At 34.7% G+C, this 16894-nt stretch overlaps 2 protein-coding genes across 2 annotated transcripts in view; one reads left to right on the forward strand and one right to left on the reverse strand.

Moving 5' to 3' along the window:
- Nucleotides 1-4025: 4025 nt before the first annotated feature.
- LOC126968315 (uncharacterized) lies at nt 4026-10979 on the forward strand. The gene is made up of 5 exons (XM_050813262.1): nt 4026-4451; nt 5503-6135; nt 6862-7036; nt 9166-9522; nt 10675-10979. The coding sequence occupies exons 1-5, from the start codon at nt 4301-4303 to the stop codon at nt 10928-10930; spliced, it is 1572 nt and encodes a 523-aa protein (XP_050669219.1). The 5' UTR covers nt 4026-4300; the 3' UTR covers nt 10931-10979.
- Nucleotides 10980-16353: 5374 nt separating this feature from the next.
- The window catches only part of LOC126968309 (solute carrier family 28 member 3-like), a 41026-nt gene continuing 40485 nt past the window's right edge, over nt 16354-16894 (reverse strand). The window contains exon 16 of the mRNA XM_050813248.1: nt 16354-16605. Coding sequence (XP_050669205.1) covers nt 16577-16605 — 29 coding nt within the window. The 3' untranslated portion in view covers nt 16354-16576. The remainder of the gene's footprint in view (nt 16606-16894) is intronic.

The raw sequence follows: 16894 nt of genomic DNA on the forward strand, positions 1-16894 counted from the left end.
GTAAGTAAGTATATCTTTATCTTTGCTACCTCTTAGTCCTTCTATATGTGCTGGCGAACCACAATTTATAATTTCGCGAGACACTTAACAAAGAATATAGAAGAACCCAGGATCTTGCAGAAGAGGTGAGTACCGGCAATTCCCTTTACTGCAATGATTTCGTTCTGAAAACCCTGATTCTGTTCGCTGTCTTGTCCCCATTGTACAGGCTATGCCTAGTTTGGGGCAAGATAATTTGTGTATAAGTTTGTCATTAAAAAAGTAAAAAGTTATATTAAAAATTGCATCGATATACGTTTAGTGGTTTAAATGTTAACGGATATATGGACAACAGAAGCAACAATATTTATAAAGATATAATATGTATATAAGATATAAGCTACTACTACTACATTTAGCAGAGAGAAGAGTACTGCCGATGTCGCGTGCTCGCTCGCGGAACCGAGCCTTTTTAATCCAAAACCTTTTTTCTTTCACTCTACGATATGGCAATCCGTGTTGTAATAATAAGTAAATTAGTTGGCATATGTTTATATTTGTTAATATTTGCTGAATAATTATTTTGTTCTTAATAACTAAATATATTTTTTTACTTTTACGGCCATGTGAGATTAGTGAGTAATTTATATTATTTTATTCTATCAACAACTGTCAGATTTGTCACAAACAAACATGCAAGCACACACATGTAATTTAGTCACGCCTGTAAGTGTAGTTATGCGTTTGACGTAATTATTTTTTTAAATTTATAGATGATAAAGTATATTATGCGTATTTTAGTAAGGCCGGGTGGAGATGTTACAATAAGTAACATATCCGAGGAAATTAAATTTAAAATATCATTGTTTAAAATAGGATTTAAAATCATTTATTCAACGTCAAAAACTACCACCCATTCGAAATAGTATGCCTGAGATCTGAGACGAACGGACGTAAGAAACTCAGTGGGTTTTTTTTCTTAATTTAGTTGCAATATATGAAATATTAAATATTTTTTTTTTTTAAATTAAATAGCCTGATTTGTTCGCTCCATTTCCAGTCTGTGTTATCATTAAGAATGTCATTTATGTTATAAAACGTTTTTCAACAATTTTTTTGAATTTGGTCGCCCAATCAAATACTAACTCGATTATATCGAGTAATAGGCATAAGAAGTTATTGTTTGTTCCTCGTGTTAATATTTTTTGGAAGATGGTTAAAGATCTTTATACACATTACATTTGCGATATTTTGTTGAAGTGCTGTCTTGCAGCGCGGTCATGAGCTACACTGCAATTGATTTGGACTGAATGTATCAGTTCCATCACGTACGTCTTGCTCATAATTAATTCCTTAAATAAAATTGTGGCATTGAAGTAATAATTGCAAACTAAATTAATTACCATTGTCAGCTCTAAGGTAACATACACAATTGAGAACAACACCCTGTTCGAAATCTGTTCAAACAAAAACCTCAATTCATACGAAAATATCGCAATTATCCTGTGGTGAAATATAAAAAAAAGGAACATTGACTGAACATGTGAGCACATTTATGCGTTCCCTTTACAAAAATCAAAACGTAGAAAATATCGATCGAAAGTTCCGGCGGAAAAAAACACGACTTCGTTTTTGGGGATTTTTAATAATATGAACATAACATAAAAATAGATATTCAGTGTCTCCACCTAGCGACCACACGACGTAAGATAAAATATGTTGTTTTGGAAGTGTTTTGATGTTAATGTTGTTACCTCACACTGAAAGAATGAATATAAAAGCGGTAGACATTCAATAAGATAAAGGTATGTGGTAACTCCGCGGGTTGGAACAAGGACCTTGTCAAAATATTAATGCCAACGTGACGTCAGCAATAATTGACAATCGTTACATTTGATTGGTGGTGGCGGTGGTCACTAAGATGGCGGGTTGTCCCTCTCTCAACTTGCGATTTTACATAAAAATAGAAGGTTAATAGTGATTAGTTAAATATTGTTCTTTCAGTGTTAGGTTTTCTCGTGTATGTGTTAATATCAAGGAATGGTGCTAATTGAGATGGAAATTTGGATAGTGGCCGAGTTTGTGAGATCGCTTATATAAGAGTGTATGTTTGATTTATAACAATTATAAGGCGGAGTTCAGACGATAGCGCTAACGCCTTTTACAGCATTGTATAAAATATAGAGTAACTAAATATGAGAACCCATTTCGTTTTTGGGTCAAAAAATGTCGACGACCTGAAAATCAAATAGCCAATGAGTTTTAGTTTCATGTTAATATACCCTAACAATTCCATTTATTGAATTGTATAAACACGCACGTTATTACCGCGGCCGTCTGAACTTCGCCTATATCTGAAACTTTAATTTATTTATTTCTATTATATATATTTGCATTGCATTATAGAGCACATTTTGATATATTTAAGATTAATTTCTATTATGTGTTGTGTCTTATTGTTAAAATGTTTTAGAGCACGAGTCCTTTTCATTAATTAAGTATAAAAACCGATACCTTTAAATATGTATATTGAAAAAAAATATCTGAGATTTTTTACAGAGATTTTTTGTGATAATCTTTTTTACTTTTTATACAATTTATATGAGCTTGACTTGTATCTGTGTGTGTAAGGGATTTTTGTGATTTGAAAATAACTATATATCTAGATATAGTTATTTTTAAATCACGGACGGTCTAAAATATTTTTTTTGCAGTCTCAAAATATTGACATTGATTTAACAGTAGTAAGAATTTATAGTGTGATGAGGACTTGTGCGATTTATGTGATATATTCGCTTCCAAATATATTGTTAGTGCGATCTCACGGCTGAGGTGAGAGAGTTTAGAACTACAATAAATGTGTGGTTTGTAATGGCTGGTTGTTTTATTGTACCCCACACGGATATTGAGCAATGAGCGAAATTAAAAGGTAACATTAGGTGAGGTCTTTCTCAGACTTCAGAAATCTAAACCCTTTGGCTCCGAGATGACGAAGCGGTCCTTTCATTTATTCGTTTGTTTCCAACAATGTTTTGTTTTTTTTTTTATTTGCTACTTATGTGTTTGGGTTTATAAAATTATTATTTATTAGTTCTCGCTCTTGTTTTTTTTGATTTGGGGTTGTCTATGGTTACCATTATTGAAATCTAGCGTATTAAACAAATGTTCGGTATGTTTGAACTTGTCCGGAGTGCGAGCGGGCGTGCACATTACACGACTCATTCTACTGGGGGATGCGCTCAATACGCGTATTTTGAAAACTTTTTATTCGCGAATAATGAAGTCAAATGTCGTAAATTAATAACTTTCCTGCTGAAGATTATGAACCCTACCGCACATGTTATGTTATGATGTAATTTTTTTGAACTCATATATTTTCATATGTTCCATACCCTAATAAAACAGTTACCTTAAAGCTTGGGACAATTTTTCAGAAGGACTTATTAATTCTCTGCGAAAATTTATTATAAAAAATGTTGTTCAATTTCTTTTAATATAGATATAATAGTGTAACGTATTCACCGTTTTATTTTTCTGTAGTCTATATAATTTCGTTAAATATTAATACCAAAGTAAAATAAACACAAGACAACGCTACGCGCAACAAATTTTCCGCGTGCACTAAGGACAGGTATCGACTCGTAAATCCAGTCTGCAATTCGCCATAGGCGGTGCGCCGTGATTCAGGACGCACACTAATGGTTGTAAATTTTATAAACCAAAAAAAAGCCACCTGGAAGCTACAATAGCTTACGAACACCAAAAGACTTATATAAAAAATGCATATTGGAGTTATTCTTCTTAAAAAGAAGTAATTATAAACTCTATCAACCGACTACGCAACAAAAAATACTAGCAATAAAAAAGATAAACCTAACAGAAAAAAAAAAATTAATTTCGAAGCTGACGATATTATATTATTACACCCACGTGAGTAGGTACTGAGTTCACAACTGTCACTGTTTTTGACAGTACTGGTCGACGGAAATGGGAGAGGTATAGTCATTCTGTGCGCAGCTTATTAATTTAATTCTCAGTGAGCTTTCCCTGACAGAAGTAATAAAACTTCTTGGATAATCCATTTAAAATCTGAATAAACACTCATTTTTTTCCACATGACACTTCACGTCGAGCACATTAAAAATTAAAGAAATTTTGGAATTTACAATAAAAATGTCACTACCGTACGCATAATGAACGATCCAAAAACAGAAAAACCCTCGGATTAATATATCAGTTATGATATTACATCAAAATTACGTGTCTAACACTTATATTGTTGTGAGGATACTTTGTGAGGTGGTACCAGACATATCGAGTGATGAGTAGGGATCCTGTGCTGAGTAGCATCCCTGAGCACAAGGAGAGCGAGGAGGTGATCAAATGGGTTCCCAAAAAGAAGCACGAAGTTCTGAAGGCGAAATACAAATGTTTGAAGAAGCTGTTCCAAATTTACGATGCTAACGTCATAGGTATGTTATGACTAGAATCCTAAATTATTTAGGAATAACTATTAGAGCGAAAATAATTCTTTGTTTGATATGCCGGTAACGGTTATAATATGATGTAGGCGTATCGCGGAAAGAAATATTGGTATAGTGGACTGTGCTACAACTCCGAGAACATCTCACTACACTCGTCGACCCGAGGCCAAAAGATGGAATATCTAATGTGCCTGTACATTTAAATTAATACACACTTATAAATAATGTATTCATTATGTTTTTTATGGAAGAGGAGGACAAAATAGTCGCCTGGTGATAAGTGATCACCGCATTCTTTTCTATCACCATAGGAATCATTGGAGCGTTGCCATTAGGCGCATTTTTTTAAGGTACCCACGTCGTATCGTCCCGGCAACACCGCACAAGGAAGCTCAATCGACAGCTTTCTCTACTTGATTAAAATGAAAGAAGGTATTATAATAGTGGCGAAATGATATCTGAGCATATGCACAACCGTCTAAGATTAGGATAGTTACAAATAAATACTTCGTAATTAAATTGACTTTTTAGACAAAATTGTATTGCAAAAAGAATCGGGGAAATAAGTGCCATCAATCATCATCAATATTATTGTCGGATAGCCAATGAATTTCCTACAAAATACATACCAATTATAGTTAGTTTCTGTTGCTCTGTCGTTTTCAATTTTTTGACTTTTTGCCTTTCATGGCCTTTAGAGTCAACCGTTTACAACAAACGTCAAATAATTTCTTTGCGCATATTCTTGGAAATTCGAAAGAAGTTATTAGAGATTACAGAGGAACATTGGTTGCGGTTTCACGTACGCAGGTCTACTTCAAATCAAACTTACAATGTTACTAATTAATTAACACCAAAACAATTGTGTAATTTGTCATACTAATTACTAATTATGTGAATTCTATGTGATCGATTAAGTTTAAGGAAAAAAAATTTGAAGAATTTCGTAGCAAAATAATAAGAATGATATAATATATCGAGTTGACTATCAGTCGTACTGTTTGTTTGTTCTTGAATTGATTACGTTTCCTTGATATAGGTATGCTACCAGAAACAATACCTGATGAACCGATTGAACAAGAAGAGCATAAACACCGGAAAAGACGCTCACGAAGAACTAAGACCGATGCTTGTGCCGGTACAACGGAAGTATCCAGCGGCGATGTTAATGATGAACTGGACAGCTCCATTCCAACTGTCATCAAGGATCTGAACAGCCAAGTGTCCCAAGTAATCGTTCGGTCTTCTCGAACGTCTATAATTAAAAGAAATGAGTATACTCAAGATTCCAAGGAGAACATATCCGTTAAAAGTGAGAAGTATTCAGAGTGTAGTGAGGATCGGTATTACATTGTCAATCCACGACGTAAACCGACAAGATTTCAGTGCTTTTTGCAGAGAATCTTTGGCATAAGACGTGCTAGTTATAACTATAATACGCACGGGTATGCAGCAAGCGATAATCATATTTGCAATCGGTATACTAAAAGACGGCGTCATGGATTAAGGTTTCGGAGGATGAAGCAGTCGATGAAGATTCATTCTGAAATCGCTCTGAGGGATTTGAAGAGCCCAGTCATTATGACGTACGTGCAGTCGGTACAGCGGAACTGTTTGGCCGACACCACGCCTCGACAATGTCCGTTTCTTGGATGTAACACCATGTTGTATGGTAAGACTGCTGTATTTATTTTAACTGAATAATAGTGGCTGGTATCATATTGCCGTTCATGGACTTATTTTGAATAAAAATTAAAAGATGTGACGGCTGGGTTGTATTCTCTTCAACTAGACTGCTAGTTGTAAGGTCACGTTTTTATAGGCAGAGAAGACAGTTCTTCAGCTCGTAGAGTACTACGTTGGAGTACCAAATTGTATCACTGCTTCACACAACAAACCCCGGGGCATAAAAGAGATGTAACCTAACACTTAAGTTACTAATTATATTAGGGCAGTACTGCCAATTGATTTCAAGCGAAGACTGACGAAGTGGTTCTCATCTTCAAAGTGGAGCGCGGTCACGCTGAGGACTAGGCAGTTAAAGTAAATGGCGCGAACACTGCAAAAATATTGATTCATGGCTGAGGATACCTGATAAAATCTTGTTTTTTCTACAGATAGTTTGGTAGAAAACATTCCGGTTTCAATAATTATCACTAGTGATACCTAGGTATATCATATTCACTTCTCTTATTAATAAGAATGATATTTTAACTGTTTAGTCAACTTTTGACAAAACCCTAAATACCAATAGATATCTTTACTTTTCCTTCCTGGGCGTACTACAATAAGCAGTAAGACTTTCTTTCCATGCAGTAAGATCTACCAGTGTGATCAAGCCATCTTTTTCTGAATTTTATGTAATTCTTAGACATATAATATCATATATCTTTAACAGGTATTATAAACTACAATGACCACTTAAACCTATGCCATTTTCCCGAACGAAGATACGTGTGTCATTACTGTCATGAAGGCTTTCTTACCGAGGAAGAAAGATTTTCACATGAAAATGAGCATCTGGGAATACCAAAATTGAAACCGAGTGTAGTGACTACTGCACCTTCGGAAGGGTAAATTTTATTATAATTACATAGCAATATTCTTTTATAAACTTGACTTGCCGCTGACGAGAAAGCGACAAACTATGGTTTATGGTTTAAGAATCTTTATTTCTCAAAAGAATTAACAATTCACTTACTGAGAAAACTTAAATTATCTTAAAAGTAAAAAGTAAGTAATTTACGTACAAAGCAAACGAGTATGAAAAGTAACAAAAGAAAGATTCACTAATATCTAATGGTACAACAAAATATAATAACACACTAATAATATGAGAATCGGTGAGTAGTCACAATTACAATTAGTCACAAACCACTAGAACAATAAATGAAATATGGCAGCACGAACAAAGTGAACAGAACCGGATCGCGCGTCACAGAATAAGATATGAATATGGCTTCACATTAGGAATGACAAGTTGGGAAAATTTTTAACTTTAAAAGTATTGTGTAGTATATTGAAGTACTTACTATGGATATTTTATGTTTTTAATTATTATTATATTACAAACTATCGACTGTTTTCGCGCACAATAATTAGATCCCATGTGAATAAAGGCGAACATGTTCGTCAGCATCAAAAAGATAGCGTCACTCATTGTTACCATATACATCTAATTCACCGGAAGTGACTAAGTAGACAGCGTCATCCAAAGTAGTCTAATATATCGGGACACCATAAACGTCATTAACATAGCTACATTCAAATGACCAAATAAATCGCTACGCACAAATAGCCAAAATATAGATGCACCCAAAGTGTTCAAAAATATACTGTATAGAGGATTCAAATTAGATTGTCAACAAACTTTTACTTTTACTTATTATAATTTGACATATTACATTTACTGTAAACATGCAGACAGAGCAATGTTTCAGTTATTAATATTGGTTTTATATACTTTTTTATTTACTTGGTAATCTTATAGTAATACAATTATATTAAACATAGAAAACAGTTGGTAACGTGACCAAAAGAGGATTACACAAATACACATTTTAAAATACAAGTTGATCTGTTTCACTAACCTTAACATATTTTTTTTATATAATAATATTATACGATTCCACTCTCGTGCCAGATTTTGGCGAGACAACACGTCACGAGGATGCCTCGTGTAGAGGCGAAACACGTGTCGAATTGTTTATAAAAACAAATATTGGTGGAATTAACACTAAAGAAAACCTAAATTATTTGTATAATTATGGATTTCCGCAAAGTAACGCCTAATTCAATAAATTTTCGATTCCACTCTCTAAAGCATTTTGTTGTGATAATGTTTTTGGGATTCATACGTTTATTGCCATACAAATAATAAGTAAAGAGATGTTTTTTTTATTTAAATATTAATACATTTTCATTTTTATTTTCAAAACTTTTAAAGTACCTAAATTAAGGGTAATTATTATATCATTTAATTATTGTGTTAGTGTACTGAGTGATCAGTAACATTTCCACATTCAACAGTAGGTAATTAAGAATTACAGGTACTTTTAATAAAACACTCTTATTAAATACTAGCTGACCCGGCAAACGTTGTTTTGCCATATAAAGTATAATTCACGCGATAGTTTTATAAGTAATAAAATATTGCCTATATGCCTGTACATCATTTTGTTCTATTGTCAATAGTTTTTGCAGCGCACGCAAAAATAGGTTTTCGATTTTACACCTTGTGTTACAAAATAGCAATTTTATTACGGATCCCTAATTTTGAAAAAAAAAACATAACACAATTCCTCGATAAATGGACTACCCAACACTGAAAGAATCATTCAAATCGGACCAGTAGTACCAGAGATTAGCGCGATCAAACAAACAAACAAACAAACACTGCAGCTTTATAATATTAGTATAGAGTATAGATTTAAAAAAATACATCAACTGAATATGGATTGCATTATAACCTGCACTCTACTTTTATTTATTATTTTTCTTTTTTAGCCGCTTCTTTTTGACGCTGACTGTACGTGCGTTTGTATGAAAATTATTACGGGTTGTCCGCCCTAGTAATATATGTTCACAGTGTATAACTCTGTTCTTGTTTGTCGCAGGGATAAGAGATATCATTCATATGTCTGCAACATTATTTTAGTAAACGTGTTACGCTGTTATAAAATTTTTTTTGTATCAATTTTAGGTCATCAAAAATTACTTGCGTCACCCAGACAGACCCTGAAATACCCAAAAGTGACGTACCAGAGGATAAATTGAAAAAAATCGTCTCCTTTTTCGATAAACTGACGAATGAGCATGCTGTTGTCGAAGTAAAGAAGAACAGGTCCTGCGAGTATACAACGGACACTGGATCGAAATCGTCGTCAGATTCACAGAATGAGAGTGTTCCTCGCCGCTACAACAATGACAGTGTAAAGGTGTCGAGTTGTGTTCAGTTTCACCGCAAGAGTCGAATGTCTTCGGACGAATCCGACCTAACCTCGTTCTTATGCGATTCGCCAAAGCGGTGTCAGTTGTGCGGCGAAAAGTTTATGCATAGGTAACTCTTATTTCTCTATTGTCGTGGTTATAATTTGCTTATTGTTCAAGATTATGAAGATAGAAGTATGTATTATTTAAGGGAGTTAAGTTTAGATGCTGAAGCTTATAATAGGTCGACCTCAACCTCCAACCTCCATAGATAACGCATTGTAACATGGGCAATCTCTTTTTAGGTACGTATCTTGGCAAAAGTTGTACCTTACAGAGCTTACCATTACGTGCTTAGGTCCTCGTTCCAGAAGGAGAGTTTTTATCTTCGTAATAACTCTCCTTATGATGTTACGGCTAGAATCAACGACGATCAAGTCTTCTCTGATCGGCTTGATTCTTTGGGGTTGCATAGAGATGTTGTGATCTCTGCATCGCATTTATCACGGGAAGTACTCAGAGTTGTTCGGGACCAGCAACCAAATTCCACCACGGGACATTACAAAATCCGAATTTCTTCCTGCAAAATGTTGATGTCTGGCATTTCAAAGCCGCACGTTTGCAATTGGTCTCTGGTTTCAATCAATTCTTTAGTAACGCTGTGAAATGACAAGATTCGATTCCAACATACATTCCTTTCTACGGTGATATATAAGCATGGAGAGTATTCAGAGGAACTACTCAGGTTCAGTACCAGCAGTTGAATTTCACCGCCGGACAAGTCAAAATACGAAATTCATCCCGCATCATGCTGATGTCTGGCATTTTGTGGAATCAACTGCCGGCGTCTGTATTGCCAAATCGATTCAACTTAGGGACTATTTTCAAATATGTACAACTTACGGACTGTTGCCGAATCAATACAATTTAGGGACTTTTAAGCTTAGACTTTAGTGCATACTCCTACCATAGAGGTAACGCATGTCTTTACATCTGGTATTGTAAATGTCCGTGTGCGGGTTCTTCACTTTCCGCCACGTGAGCTTTCGCAACGAAACGTTTTTCTAAAACGAGTTTTAACATGCGCCATCCACTGAAAATCATTGAAAAGTGTTTCAAATATAAATTATCTCTGCTTCAGTTATGTTTGCCTGGTACTTTCTGATAAAGAACGGCACGCTTACGCTGTGTATGTAGAAATATTATCATATCTTTCTCATGCAGGCTTTTTGCTTGTTCGTTTGCCCTTCTATAAAAATAATGAAACTGATTGAAATTTCAGACACCAGTTGAACCTGCACGTGGACCTCCACCATCGTGCAAACCAGAGATTCTCGAAGTTCCACAGCTGTGCCGGGATTGTGAACACGGAACGGACCGTCGTGGAATCATCGTGTGCGTCCAACACGACGATGGAGCTGAGCTGCGACCAGTCCACGAATATTGTATATTACACGTCTGTGGAGTCGATAAACCGGTCTGTGGAATCGAGTGTGGGCTACAAGTGGGAGCCGGGTACCAAAATCATTCGTGTTTAGTCTGTACTGTGCTGTGGAGTGGCATTTTGTAATAAAATTTTTAATTTGTTGTTTTTGTTTTGTTTATTGTAATAACGTCATGGACGTATTAGTGTGCAGTTGCATTGCCGTTAGGTACTTACATGTCGTGATATTTTCGTGCTATCACTGCTTTGTTCTTGAAGTTTTCATTGTTACGTTTTCACTTTTGTTGTTAATAGTTCTGTAGTGTTAGTCCAAGATCCCAGAGCTATCTGACAACTTATTTTCACATAGATGAAACCTTAAGTTCTTAGTAGCGTCTCATGTTCTTTGAGCACCTGCGTGCTTGTGGAGCTCAGTCAATAGTTTATATGGCTGATTTTTATATATGTTTTGTAGAATATTATTCTAAAATAGTATCATAAGTGTCAGACACTTTCCATAGACCAAAACTTTTGTCAGACGCTTTAAAGCTCCACAAAAAATAAATGAACTAAAAATAAGTAAATTTTACATGTCTGATTTTAAAATATAAGGTAACTATTTCAAAGTAATATTTCATCATCGGACAAATTATAGTTATTATACAAATTATTCCTCTAAGGCCTTGTCCAGAAAGGGCGAATTCGCCGCGAATCTCTCGCGCGTAGTACGCGCGTTCGCGGTCTCGTTGTGGTTAGCTTACCGTCGCTGCAAGAGACAGAAACGGAGGGAATATAGAATGTATTTACTACATACAATTCTTAATGATAGAATGACACATAGTATGTTTGAAACTTTGTATCCGAAATTAAGACATGAGAAGAAATTTTTTAACTACTTTCGTATGTCCGTGAAATCGTTTGATGATTTACTTTTATTAATTGAAGAAGATTTATCGCCACGTGCAAATTATGTTCCGCGCGAGGATGTTGTGATAACTTTAAGGTAAGTATTGTTTTATTCATAATCTCTTATAATACTAACACAGTCTTTTAGGATACAAAATTAGGTTTACTAATAAAAACAAATTAAATGTAGTAGTGCGAATGTGTAGTGGTGTGTAGTCAGATTAAATATAATAATTAAACAATGTCATGGTTTTGGAAGAGGTCAAGACATTCACTATCCTGAGAATCTCTTGCTGATGTTGATGGAGAATTTACGTATAATGCTGCCTATGAAGATCTTATCACTCAAATAGAATTTCAGCCTTGCCATGCTGTTATGGATGGCGTTTCTGGGTCATATTCTTGAAAAGTATACGATACAATACGATGAAGCCGAACTGTTGTTCGGCTTCATCGTATTTCTAACAAGAAAAGTACGAATACGAATTGTTTGAATACACAATTGATTGCGAAGATTGTTGAGCCGCTTGCAAATTTTTCATTAATTCAATTTTTACTGCTATACGATTGGCCTCAGGTGCCTTAAGTAATTCATTGTGTAAAGATAAACAGAACAGTTTGTCATCATCACCTTCCGTTACGCTGGAAATCAGTGGTTTTTGTTGATTCCTAGTGCTTATATTGTTTTTAATTATGTTCAGGAATTCAGCATCAGCGGCAGTCATTTTCACTCTTTTAATATTTTAATTCGGTGGCCACGTTATGTCTTCAGTTGCATTTGCTGTACACTCTTCGTTATCTGTCTCTGAGTTTTTAGAGGTGTCTTGAATATTGGTTTTTTGTTTTTGTAATACGTACTGATCTTTCGAGAAACATAAGACGTTGAAAATATAAATAATGAATCTTCGAAGCTCCAGAGCATGATGGTGCTTCTTTGTTTTTTTCATTTCACGGACAAATGTGTCGCGAAGGCTTTTCCACTTTTTTGAAAAGTATTACCTGAAATTAACAATTTAACAATAATTAATAATTTTTCAATTTTGTTTCAGGTATTTAGCAACTGGCTGTTATTTTGCTGACTTGCATTATGCCTATAGATTAGGGAAATCACCTGTAATTGACATCGTTCAAAAACTGTACATTTTATTTGGAATAAGTTAAAAGACAGAGTAATGAAAGAACCTTCGACAGAAGAGCGGATGGAAATTGCAATAGGATTCGAATAATATACAAATTTTCCTAATTGCATTGGAGCAGTTGATGGCAAACATATTAGAATTATATAACCTTTAGATTCCGGCTCTATGTTCTACAATTATAAACATTTTTTCGACTGTGCTGCTTGCCGTATGTGATACTAATTATTGTTTTATCTGTATAGATGTTGGAGCATGTGGGAAGAACAATGATTCAACGATTTTTAAAAACTCCACATTCTTCAAAAAGCGCACGGAAAAATCTTTGAACATTCCGGGACCAAAACCAGTATCAGAAATTCGTACAACACGTTTACCTCATGTTATAGTTAGAGATGAGGCATTTAGCTTATCAGAAAATATTATGCGACCATATTGCGGCAAGAATTTATCCAAAGAAAATCTTTAAACTCTAGAGCAAGACGTTATATTGAGTGTTGTTTTGGAATTCTGGTAAACAAATGGCGAATATTTCACAAACCACTCAATGTACATATTGAATTTGCGCAAAACATAATTAAAGCTTGTTGTGTTCTTCACAATTACGTCAGGTTAAGAGATGGATACAGATACGAAGACACATTGTTCGAAACAGCTCTTGATGGTCTGAGTACGACTACAATTCGACCTGTTGTATGGTCTCGAAACACGAGGGATATTATCGCAGATTTTTTCATGAAGGAAGGTCGACTGCCGTGGCAAGACAAAATGATCCAATTTTCTTTGTTTGTTACTAATCAATAAAATAATAATAATTCTTACCGAAGTCTTTCTTTTTTTTCTCGGAGTCTTCTTTATCCTAAAATATGAACACCAATTCTTCCCAAGGCCTACGTTTTAATCCTATTGGCATAATCAGGTGATTCCAAATCCCATATCGCCGGTCTTTTTTCTATTTCGTCTATATACAACTCCGTGTCAAAATTTTGGCGCTCCATTTCCCTCGATACGTGCACTCGCTCTAGAGTTCGCGCGTTAACTGGATGCAACAAGGCATCCCTATTCCCTAGTATCTCGACTCGCGCGCAATACGCGCGAATCAAGCGCGAGTCGAGAGTCTGTCGTAGTGCACGCGATTTACTCGCGTATTTTGAATTCGCACGATGCTTGTGGACGCGATGTACTATGACGCGATGATCTAGTACCTCGACAACGCGCGTATGAATTCGCGACGAACTCGCCCCTTCTGGACAAGGTCTAATACTGCATAATACCTACTCATTCGTTCATACTACTACCAGAAGCATATTTCAATACCTGCGTGCTTGTGGAGCTCGCCCTTCAACACATGGGCAGCTACCTGGTAAGAAAGGTAAGTAAAAATAATAGTTACATAACTTAAATTAACATAGCTATTTTTTATATATTATGTTTTGTTAAATATTATTCTAAAATAGTACCTATCTTAATTGTCAGACACTGCCCTGGGCCAAAACTTTTATCAAAAGCTGATACTGATTTTGCGATAATTATGTTAGGACATATGCATTATTTGAAAAATGATGATTCGAATGTATGTTTATACGCGGGCATCGGAAATAACCAAGATACATTAATTTAAAAAAAGATTACGAGCACTTGGGACCATCCTTGTGTAGAAGTTTGCCAGGATTTCATGCATTGACTGGATGTGAATTTAATCTCGCCGTTTTTAAGAAAGGTAAGCAAAGATCATTTAATATGTTGATGAAGAAACAAGCTTATATGCAATTTGGAGATCCAGGGCAGCTTAGCGATGAGCATATAGATACAAGAAGATTTTTTCAATAAAATACAAAAATTTATCTGCGATATTTATAGTGTTCCTGGCAAACTCGACGTTGACGCTGCCCGGCTACAGCTGATTTAGAATAATTACAGCGTATCTAATATTAACGAAAAATTTAATAATTTTTTTTTATTTTGATACTAACAGTTTAACACCATGCAAATCTGAGTTATTGCAACTATTCTTCCGAGCTAATTACAATGTAAGCATATGGAACAATGCAAATAAAAAGCAACCTACCATTTTAACTCCTGAAAACAATGGGTTAGAATGTTTAGAAGAAAACCAGTATCATTTTTATTGGTTTGATGGTAAGCAATTACCAGGAGACGTTAGTGAATTCTTTCAAGAATCAGGTTAGTACTGTATTTTGACTTCAAGTTTATAAAATCCTGATTGGGCTAAAGATAAAAGTCCAATAATTTTGACGACGATTACGATGATTAAAACCTTTTTATAATTAAATGAAGATTAAAGCAATAAGTTAATTTACTTAAATATTAATTAATGATCAGTGTAATGTTGCAGTTCGTCTGTCCAAAAATATTTAATCGAAAACAGTAAGTTCTTTAAAAATATTTACATATTTTACTCTGATACGCATCCGAATAGCGCTCTCGAACTAATTAAGTAGCGAGACAATGCTTCACGTGATGCAATGGTCAGCAAACACAAAATGGTGGATTACAAATTTGCGTAGGTATGAGATGTAATTTCGATTACCTACGATTTATATATAGGTATGTACCTAATCGAGTGTGGTACTGCAGTGCGATGCGTTTTGCAAAAGGAATACTATTATAAAAAAATATAAGTAATCCCATATACTTAATATATTGGATTAAATAATTAATCCGGCTCGAAGGACCACAAATTAATGGTGGTTCAAGAATCAAAAGCTATTGTTGCATTAATTGTTGATTGATAAAGGGAACAAGCGCACTAACCGGGAATAACTAAGGACTATCACAGGGATTGCTGATGGTATGCTCGTGCGCAGATGCAGCTCCAATCGTCTCTTGTCCTGGAACTGGCGGTTTTCCTTCACGCTAGACTATAGGTATCTTTGATTATTTCCGGGTTTTGGTTATTTTATATATAAGTCGAATAACTAGTAAATGTGGTGATTTATTTATTTTATTTTTTTTATTTTATTTTATTAGGAAAACAAACAGTATTACATGACATAAATAGGTTACAAAAAATATACATGTATTAACCATTTACAGTTTTCGCATATAAGAGACTATAAGCGTGTTACAAATAATTAACAAAAATACAAAAAAAGATCAAAAAGTAATACAATAAAAGTATATAGATATAAATACACGAAGACAAATTGAATGGATATTATAGTATTCAGGTATTTAGCAATCAAGAGAACACACACTCATCCAACGCCTCGTCAATGTACCTCTTAACGCGTTTGGTGACGTATAGAATATATCGAAATCAGGCAAGTCTACTGATATCTGATTTATTCCTTGTGGACACCTTATAAAATATGAATGTTGCCTGTAATTGAATGATGATGAGATGACGTGATGCGGCAATTTTATCTGAGCATTCGATGACCCACGCTATGGACGAGGTGCGTTGGTTGCGGTGCGATGCGACTGTCACTTGCGTATGCAGCACAACAATAACAGACAAAATAAAAGAAATAGGTCAGTAAAAAAGTATAATTTTTTTATGTGTACATAATATATAATAAATACGTCTTAATATTTTATAGGAACTTAAAATAGGTATCTACATATAAATTAAAATCTATTAAGTAGTCTTACCTAATCACAATAATAAAAATGTCACAATAGCTCTTAATACATAAACATTCTATACTTTGTACTATTTACAATTATTTGTCTATTAAAACGTGGTCTTCCTCAAATCAGAATGATCCCTCTGGCATCAGAAGAGCTGAAAAAGACTTATATTAATGCAATGGTCACATTATGTTAAAAGAAGAGTGCTAGTGTTTGTCAATCTAAGTAAGACATAAGCGTTGCATAGTGCATACCTGATCGGACAGCCTGGGACTAGATTATGATTATTTTATAGCAGTAGCAATGAAAGTACAATATTGTATATTTTTATTAAAAGGAGCGCAAAAAAAGAATGCTGGGAGAGTTTCTTGCGCCGCTTCTTTTCTCTCAGAGCGCCATTTGTTTCCGAAGCGGTAGTAGTATCTAGTATATTAGAAATGACA

The sequence above is a fragment of the Leptidea sinapis genome, chromosome 15, assembly GCF_905404315.1.
Source record: "Leptidea sinapis chromosome 15, ilLepSina1.1, whole genome shotgun sequence".
Classification (NCBI taxonomy): domain Eukaryota; kingdom Metazoa; phylum Arthropoda; class Insecta; order Lepidoptera; family Pieridae; genus Leptidea; species Leptidea sinapis.

Excerpts from the sequence above, each read along its gene's own strand:
- LOC126968315 (XM_050813262.1), top strand. The coding sequence starts at position 4,301 with ATGAGTAGGGATCCTGTGCTGAGTAGCATCCCTGAGCACAAGGAGAGC. Across the intron at positions 6,136-6,861 it reads ATGTAACACCATGTTGTATG|GTATTATAAACTACAATGAC; the intron begins GTAAGACTGCTG and ends TATCTTTAACAG. Across the intron at positions 9,523-10,674 it reads GGCGAAAAGTTTATGCATAG|ACACCAGTTGAACCTGCACG; the intron begins GTAACTCTTATT and ends TTGAAATTTCAG.